The 9,419-nt window shown below is 48.2% G+C and overlaps 1 protein-coding gene across 1 annotated transcript; it reads left to right on the top strand.

Annotated features, from left to right (window-relative positions):
• The first annotated feature begins 357 nt into the window (after positions 1-357).
• On the top strand, positions 358-9,369 carry C1QL3 (complement C1q like 3). Its single transcript, XM_065832687.2, has 2 exons — positions 358-1,662; positions 6,550-9,369. The coding sequence occupies exons 1-2, from the start codon at positions 1,075-1,077 to the stop codon at positions 6,727-6,729; spliced, it is 768 nt and encodes a 255-aa protein (XP_065688759.1). The 5' UTR covers positions 358-1,074; the 3' UTR covers positions 6,730-9,369.
• Positions 9,370-9,419: the final 50 nt, after the last annotated feature.

The following is a 9,419-nucleotide window of genomic DNA, read 5'->3' as shown; positions in this document are numbered from 1 at the left end:
TGGGAGAGATGCTACTCTCTATTACTGTGCGAGGTGGGAGGTATATTTTCAAATAACTTCCACTTGGACAATTGGTAACAGTAAAGCATCCCTACATTTAAAGCGGTATTTCCCAGAAAACACTAATATGGCAGGACGGTCTCAGAAAAGCGCTAAGCAAGAGGTGGATTGACCTTTTAATTCTCGATCGGTGACCTGAAGGGTACCCAGAGGCTGCTAAGCACATCTCTTCCTTTTGGTCTGCTCCAGAAAGAGCTGTCATCGCAAGATGCAGCTTCTGAGTGAGGCTCACGATTTCACTGCTCATCCGCTTGCGGGAGGGGTGGGGGAGGGAGAGAGGAAAAAAAATATATATTTCCCACACTGCCAGAGTAATGCCAAACTCCCTGTGAGTGGGAAGATCAGAGCAGATGCTGGAATGAGATGCCAAAGCAGCTCCCCTTTCCCCTGCGCTTTTGGGTGCCTATAAATTGCTCCAGCGCGCTCGTCAGCCTCCTCCTCTCCTGGCAGGTGGCACCCGGGCAGGATCCCGCTCTCCCTCCGGCTCCGGCTCCAGCGCGGCGCGGCGGCGCGGCTCTCGGCGACGGGCAGCGGGGCGGCCGGGAGGCGCGTCCGCGCTAAGGACTGTCGTCTCTGGGAGAAAAAAAAAAAAGAGTGAGCGAGCGAGAAGGCGAGCGGGGCGATCGCGAGAGGAAAGGCAAGTTCCAAGGAAAGTTGACTAGGACTGGCACAGCCTGCAAAAAAAAAAAGTCGATCGCCAGCGGGAGCATAAAAGTGCGGGTGGCCGGGGCGCGGCGGCAGCGCTCCTTCCCTCCCTCCCGCCCGCCCGGCGGCTGCAGCGGCCGCAGCCGAGCGCCGCGACCCGCGGGAGCCCCCGCCGCCACCGGCAGCGGGAGGGCGGCCAAGCCCCAGGGGAGCCGAGCTCGAGCGGGCTCGGCGTTTTTTCGGCTCTGAGGAGGTCCCCGACCAACCATCAAGATTTTGTCCAAAAGCAGACAAGAGGATCGCCCTGCGCTGAGCCGGCTGGTGGGCAGCAGGCGGCGGCTGATCGCGGCCGGCGCGCTGGGGGTGGTGATGGTGCTGCTGCTGGTCATCCTCATCCCGGTGCTGGTCAGCTCGGCCGGCACCTCGGCGCACTACGAGATGCTGGGCACCTGCCGCATGGTCTGCGACCCCTACGGCGGCACCAAGGCGCCCAGCACGGCGGCCACGCCCGACCGCGGCCTCATGCAGTCCCTGCCCACCTTCATCCAGGGACCCAAGGGGGAGGCCGGCCGGCCGGGAAAAGCGGGGCCCCGCGGCCCCCCGGGGGAGCCGGGGCCGCCCGGCCCGGTGGGGCCGCCGGGTGAGAAGGGTGAGCCGGGGCGGCAGGGCCTGCCGGGCCCCCCCGGGGCGCCGGGGCTGAACGCGGCGGGGGCCATCAGCGCCGCCACCTACAGCACCATCCCCAAGATCGCCTTCTACGCCGGCCTCAAGCGGCAGCACGAGGGCTACGAGGTGCTCAAGTTCGACGACGTGGTCACCAACCTGGGCAACCACTACGACCCCACCACCGGCAAGTTCACCTGCTCCATCCCCGGCATCTACTTCTTCACCTACCATGTGCTCATGCGGGGCGGCGACGGCACCAGCATGTGGGCCGATCTCTGCAAGAACAACCAGGTGGGCGCCGCGGCGGGCGCCGTGGGGAGCCGGGGACATGAGGGCAGTGGGCGCTGTGAGGCCAGGGAGCGCCCGGGGGGAGCTGGGTTTGCTGAGAAGACTGGGGACTGTATGGGGAGCGGGAGTCCGGGGCAAGTCCCTGCGGGCAGCAGGCGCCTGGGGTGAACCGGGAGTCTTGAAGGAAACAGGCGCCGTGAGGGGAACGAGCGCCCGGGGGGAGACAGAGTCTCTGAGACGAACAAGCACCTTGAGGGGAGCGGGCGCCCGGAAGGAGCCGGGTTCCCCTGAGGGAGCGGGGGCCCGGGAGGAAAGTCATACTCCCTGAGGGAGCGGGTGCTGTGAGGACAGTGGGCGCCCGGGCGGAGCCGGACTCCTTGAGGGGAGCGGGAGCCTTGAGCGGAGCGGGCGGAGCGGCGCGGGAGGGCGGGAAGCAGGCGGCGGGCGGGGAGGGGGAGCCGGGTAGCCGCTGGAGGCAGCGCGGGTGCGAGGCGGGGGAGTGGGGCCCGAGTGCAGGCAGGGCGAGCCGCCAAGGGAGGTGAGGGGAGCCGGCGCCCGCCGCTTCGCAGCCGGTGGGGACCCTGCGGACAGCGCCGCCGCCGAGGCGCGGAGTGCCGCCCCGCTCCCTCTCGGATGCCCGAGAACCCCTGAGAGACCGGGGGATCCGGGCAAAGCCGAGGCCGGCCCGGGCCGCCGGGCAAACACGGACTCAATGCGCCTTTTTCCCCGACACTCACGCCGCCGACGCCCGCTCCCGGCTCGCAGTCCGGGCCGTCCCGCGAGCTGAGCGGCACTTGGCCGGCACCCGGCCCGCCCGTCTGGCACCGGCTGCCGGCCCGGCGGATATGGGCCGGCCCGCGGAGAGCTGCCCACAGCTCGGCCGGGACCTGAGCGGGTGGGCCGTCGCGCAGGCAGCGCTGCCTCCGCGGGGGTGAGCGGAGCTCGGGCCGGGGATTCCCCGGGAAGCAAGGAGAGCCTGGCGCGGCGGGTGAGCTCAGGAGAGGGTGGTCCCGCGTAGGGAAGGAGCGGGGTGCGGCGGGAGGAAAGCAGCCATGGGACGGGGCTCCCACGCAGTGGGGCGCTCATTCCGACACGCTCAGCCCCCGGCAGGGAACGAGGTTTCCCAGGTTTCCCTCTAGCAGGGAAAGCCGGTAACCGTGTGAGCGCGGCGTCTGCCGACCTCGCCCCTTGGCGGCTGGTGCCGGGGAAAGCGCCGGCTGAGGGCGGGCGCCCGGCAGGCCGTGCGGGGGCGGTCGGTAAACCCGGGCACGGCACCCCCCAGCAGGATGGAAATGTTCGAAATAATTAAGGATCTTGCGAGGCTACAGTCTGAAAGTCAGAGGAATCATCCATTTTAATTAGGATAAACGTTGCCACCGCGCTAGCAGAGGCTGTTCCTACAACATTTCCCTGGGGAGCCGTTCTTCGCGATTTTGCGCTTCTTCCATATGTAGCCAACGGACACAGGTTGGCTCTATCACAGCGCTTAGCGAGACCGCCAGGGTATCCGCCATCCCTCCTGCTCTGGGTGCCCGGGGGGGAGTGCGGTGTCGCCGGCAGCTCCGCGCTGCTCCCACCGGTGCGGCGGGAGGGCGAGGGCCCGGCCCCGCAGCAGCCGCTCAACAGGTCGCTTACCGCCGGAGCTGTCCCGGCTGGCAGCGGCTACAGGGGCTTTCCAAGGCGCGGAAAGCCGGGAGCCGCGCGCTGCCGCTCTCCCCGGGCTTTTCGCCCTCCGGCAGAGCGCACTGCGGGTCTTGATCCGCTCTACGCCGTCTCCGTAGGAGAGACAATCGGGGTCCGTGCCCCCGCCGTGTCCCGCCGGTCGCGGAGGGGCTCGTTCGTTGGGCGTCTCCTCCCGCGAAGCGCGGCCAGCCCGGCAGCCGCCCCGCGGCCCTTCGAGCTCCGCGCAGGCGGCGGTATCGGCGGCCGCTAAATTAATCTTGATGTGCCACTTAACCTTTTGTTTATGGCTTCTCAGAAGTACTGTGAAAACAGAATAATGAGGACATCAGCAGCAATTAATTAAATTAGAAAATGTCTACCATCAATACTATCTCAGCAGATAAACCAGGACTACTAAAAGAAAGTACGTTGTAATAAATTCACTTTTGATTTCTTCTTACAAAGGCAATATTGTCCACCGCGAGAATACCATTTTACTTGCAATTAAATATTAATCTATTTTTTGATCCCTCTTTATAATGTTTTAAAGTGTTTGTTTCCCCAAACCCTGAAAATAAATATATACGAGTGGTTTTTTAAAAATTAACCGAGTATAAATTTTAAATTGAGCCTGAAGTTTAACCTTTCCCAAATGTAGCAACTTCCACTACCAGACACGAGACAAATTGAACTCACAGTGATTCAAAGGAAAAAAAAAAAAGGCAGGGGTTCTATGTATGTATTTGTATATATCTATGCAAAGAGAAGTATTTAGGTAAATACCTGCATACAAACTAATTTAAATTGATGCACAGTGTTAATACAACAGTATCCCCTTTTGATATGATTTATACTGGAAACACTGAAGGCTGATGTGACAGCCATTAACTTTGTGTATTATTTGTAAGAAAGCTCAGAAATTTTTCAAGTAAGTCGTTAAATGGGGTCTGACAAAAGTAACATTATAAATCCAGTATTTTCTAGCAACGACAATACTGAAACTGTTGGAAAATATATGACTGACAGAAAAAAAAATTCCTAAGCAATGTATAGGTGGAACCTCAAGGTCTCCTTTAATGGTGATAAAGCTGATAAAGGGAAGTGCTGAGATCACACAGCTTAGCTTGTACACGTGTGCAGCCTGGGAGTGCAGCTTCTGGAAAGAACTTGCATGCAACTTGTGAAATGTATAGTCCATTAATGGTTTAATTTTGAGATACATTTACTCCTTGCAGCTGTACACTGAGAATTCATTTGAGATTGTTGTAGGCTTTAAAAAGAAATTGCTCTGGCTAAACAAACAAGGAGGTAAAACCTCTAAGAAATAGCATGCTGGAGTTTACAGGACACATGTTGCTGTAAGTAGGGCAGTAAGATCTGCATTTTCAGTAACCAAAATACTTTTTTCTTCAGTCAGTATGTACCATGTAGAATCTAAAAAATGAAATATCCATTGCTGTTGAAGTCAGTGTCTGTATGCTGACTCCCTTAGGACAGTCACTAATACCATTAGAATTCTGCTTTACTATCCACAGAAACACAACATTCTAAACAAATCCACAAACTACCGTTCCATTATGATGTAAATGGGAATTTGGAAAGTAATTTAAACCATTTTGCTTGCCAGTATGCAAGGTACTAGTGCTCTATGAATGTTTTTCCACCTCCTCTATAGCCTTTTCACTCCTTCCCATTTGCCCTTTCCATTTACACTACCAACAACAGTCTCAGCCTGTTATTTGGAGGGTATTTCCAGGGTTAATGGTCCAGAGCCTTCAACTCCACCTTGCCAGTCATTAATCCAGAGGAAATACCCAGTGCTTAGAATAATTATTGCTTAAACACTAGCAAAATAGATCGCCTCTGTAAACACGGCCAGGCAATTCAGGATCAAGAAGTCCTGAAATAGTTGGGGTTTATCATCGTGCCATGTATCAGTTTAAATTTGCAGACTGTCACACCACTGCCAGCCTTTTGAGCCTTTCTCACTCTTCTTACAGGACGTATAAAAGAATTTCCACCTACTGTGATTTTTAAGCTGCACGATGTCATAAGATCCTGCATGGTAAAAGAACTCCCTGCTTTTTTAATACTAATGTGCAATCCTATCACAGGAGAATTTAATTTGGAAATTTATCATTTAAACTTTGAAAGGAATTCATGGAAAATTGTGACTTATAGCCTATTTTTTCAATTCTGAACAGATAAAATCCCACATACAGTACGCCAAGTCATGCATTATTGCTTAGTTCAGGTTTGCAATACCACTAAATCACTTACTGCTCTGTAACTATGCTAGAACAAAGACAAGCAACAAGCAGATGATATGTTACACTGAAATAAATCACACACAACTCAGTTCAAATATTTTACCAAACAGGGTCACAATATATATAAATGATTTTTAGACTTGCAATGGCACAGACTATTCTTGAAATTACAGATTACTTCCAGTTTGCTAGTAATGTCAAATTTAATCAGCAGTGGAATAGTAAGGGAAAAATGGGAAAAAAAGGTATGTTTAAGTGAAAGTTGCAAATGAAAAGTCCCCAATGACTTGTAAATTCCAAAACCTCTTAAAGCAAATATCTGCTTGCCTGTGATTTTTCAAATGTGCATCTCTTGAAACACACAGAAATCAAATGTTTGCTTACTGAGATGTGGCCACAACAGCTTTTCCAAACGCCGACAAGAAGCCGTACCTGCTTGTGTGCATTGACGTGTGCCTGTGTGTGTGTGGGTGTGTGTGTGCTCTTTGTATTCTTTTTGCAGCACGATCCTATTAGTAGTATGACAATAAATCACCCCTGGAGAAAGTCCAGCCTGGTATCAATAGGGCCTCACCGTGGATCCTCACCCACATCAATCACTTGTCCCACTGATATAGAAGTTACACCAATCTAAAACTGGCATATCATCAGATTCGGTTCTTTCAACTCCAGCTATTATTACGCATATATTTAAAAAGGCTCCAACACCTACAGGAGTTCGAGCAGCTGTGTACTAACCAGCTGACTGAGAAAGGAGCATGTTACTGCTTTAGTTTCAGATGTTGCATTGTAAGAGAAAACAAGCGATAACAATAGGAAAAAGCTACTATGTATGTTGCCAAACATTTAATGTGGCAACTCATGCATGCCGAGTAAGATGTTGAGGATATGCTTTTATTTCACCATGCAGAAAAAATGACCTGAGTTTTCTTAACCACTCATTATGTATTTTACGTAGGTTCGAGCTAGTGCGATTGCTCAGGATGCTGATCAGAACTACGACTATGCCAGTAACAGCGTGGTTCTTCATTTGGAGCCAGGAGATGAAGTTTACATTAAATTAGATGGAGGAAAAGCACATGGAGGAAACAACAACAAATACAGCACATTTTCTGGATTTATTATTTACGCCGACTGATAATGTGTAAAAAGACCCACCAAACCAGTCCAAAAATGAAGCTTGCTCTTCTAAGCAATGGATTTGTGTGGCAAAAGTCAATGAAATAAGCACCCCAGCAGAGAGCGACCACCAACCACCTCAGTAGCAGGGGAAAAAAAGTCAAATGCTACCTGATTCACATCTGTACAACAGAGAGAAACCTTATGTCAAAAAAATACAAAACAAGTTAAACAGATGTGCGATCCACTACCGCCAAAGCAAATACTTCCTCATTGTAAGTGTCCATGTGAATGAAGTCCTACATAGATCAAGTTTTTATAGGAAAAAAAAAACAAACACCTGAGGACGCTGAGTTACTTCTTCAGTGTATATGATACTTTGATGTGTTATGATCTTGCTGCTTTATCCATACTTCAGCTTTGGTTCTTGTGACTTACTTGCTAAAAATGATGCTTCGAGTCCACTCATAGTGTGGTGAGGAATGATTTTACAATAAAAGGAAAAGGTAATCAAAATACATTTTCTCTCTCCAAAGGAATTGTTTGCCTTGTACTTTTCTTATCCTTCCACTTCAAACTAGAAACTAATCAGCTTCAAGCCTTAACTCAATGTTCCTGCCTTGTAGGTTTACATTAGACTTTTAACATAAAATCAGTCCAGTGGAGTTGTTTAATTTTTGTCTTCCCCTTAGCTGTGTTCTAAAAGAAAAAGAAGGATAGAAGAAACCCTTTTTCTTTTATTTTTTCCTGAAAAATGTAACAGTCGACAAACTATTCTATTGGACGAAATCCTTGATTCCACCAAAGCCAATGGCAAAGCTCTCATTGATATTAGTGGAAAAAAGATTTGGCTTTTTAAATTTGTAAATGTGTAAATATATATTTTAGGCAATTGTTACAGGCCCGCTCTTGATGGTTAGTTGTGTAAATATTTAGCAAGCCTGGCATCCACATCCTCAGACTAAGGCAGAGCGTTTTCTTTGCGGCAATTAGTCTTCATTAGTCTTTTAGCACTTAGTCTGTACTTAGGCACTATTTTTATTAAAATAGATATGGATTAACATAGTGCAAATGTTCAGCTAGAATCTCGTAGGAATATAATGGGTCAAAACCTTATTTGACTTAGGTGTCTTGTCGCACTGAAGTTAGTGGGATTCCTCCCACAAAGGAAGAGTGGGAGATCAGACACGTGAGAAAATGTTGTCACACAGACCTTTTCCATGGTAGCGAGTTACCAGTTTGTAGTAAGGTGTGCCTATGACATGGACACAGATAAGCATATTACCAAAAACTGTAACACATATGCAAAGAAAGAAGCAGATATTTACATGCAAAAAAAAAGTGTGTATTAAAACCTATTTTTCGCATTCTCATATATATATATATATATATATATATATAAAGTCTCGAAGAAGTTTAATCCATATAAAGGATTAATGGCTTGGAGAATTAAACTAAACACAGGTACTATGAGTTACATAGTTATAAAAATGCTTTAAGATCAGTCATTCCAGTAATGTCCACAGACTATTTTTATTCATAAAATTGATTTATTATTTGCTTTGTTTTGGGGAGGGAAGGCTGTCTTATTTCTCTCAGGTTAAAATTTGCAGATTTCATTCTAAACCTAAATTTTAGCAAGATAATTAACTAGCTCCTTAGCATAGCTGGTTATGTTATTTATTTTTAACATTTTGGCAAAATCAGGGTAACATTTCTATAAATTGTTAAAGAGTAACAGAGGCTACCCCTAGCATTTCTGTTTCATGTACTTTGCCACAAGCAACCTTGTCTACTGTACTAAGGGTATAAACTCAGATTTATCTGCACTAAAATGTCGAAAGCGTCTGCAAATGTGACAAAAAAGCTCTTCAGTGCTGGCTGCTCAGGAAAAGTCTGATGAAGATTTTACAAATATCTCTAAAAATTTCTTGTTTGAATGAGTGAAGCTTTTCTTAGAAAGAATGTGTTACTCTTTCTGTTTTGAGCTGTCCAATTTAAAATAAATGCCAAGTTAGTCTAGGCTGACTGAGAGGATTGCCAGTCTAACTCATCTAGGATTTACAAAGGGACATTGTGCTGCCAGCTGCTTGTGTATTATCTCACCAGAATGGTTAATGCTTTTACTTTATGACAAAGTGCCAACCTATATCCAAACATTGTAGTGACTACTCCTGTTTATTTATTTTTTTTTTCTACGAGGTAATGTATTTTAATAACAGATGTGTAACTGACTTCATGTCTGTTTGTTCCACTGTTGCTTTTAATGGTTAGAGCACTCACAGCAGCAGTGTAGCTAGAGATTTTCCATGTAGTAACAAACAGTAACGTACCAAGCTAGAGATTATTTACAGCTAGCAGCACATATTTACTGTGGTATTTATTGGAAAAACTCAATACTACAAGACATATATGATCAAATTTGAAGAAGCTTTTGAAATCAGGTTATCACTGCTACTGGGTAAGACCATTTTTTGGATAAATCACCTGCCCTGGTTAAAGTTAGACAAGAGCAAAGAACACGCTTTATGTGAAAAACACAATTAAGGCAAACATTTCTTCCTTTTTCATCATATCTTGATATACTAATTTGTAAAGACTTATATCACAACCTTTGTTATAACTATTGCAACTCATTAAAACCGTATTATGTAATATATGTTGACTTTTGGTGTTGCATCCTTACAAAAAGAAACTGGTTTGCATGAA

Source organism: Patagioenas fasciata, chromosome 2 (assembly GCF_037038585.1).
Source record: "Patagioenas fasciata isolate bPatFas1 chromosome 2, bPatFas1.hap1, whole genome shotgun sequence".
Lineage (NCBI taxonomy): Eukaryota > Metazoa > Chordata > Aves > Columbiformes > Columbidae > Patagioenas > Patagioenas fasciata.
Note: the sequence above shows the minus strand (reverse complement) of the source record. Positions and strands in the feature narration are given on the sequence as shown.

Coding starts and splice junctions, on each gene's coding strand:
- C1QL3 (XM_065832687.2), top strand. CDS start 1,075: ATGGTGCTGCTGCTGGTCATCCTCATCCCGGTGCTGGTCAGCTCGGCC. Junction 1,663..6,549: donor ATCTCTGCAAGAACAACCAG/GTGGGCGCCGCG, acceptor TATTTTACGTAG/GTTCGAGCTAGTGCGATTGC.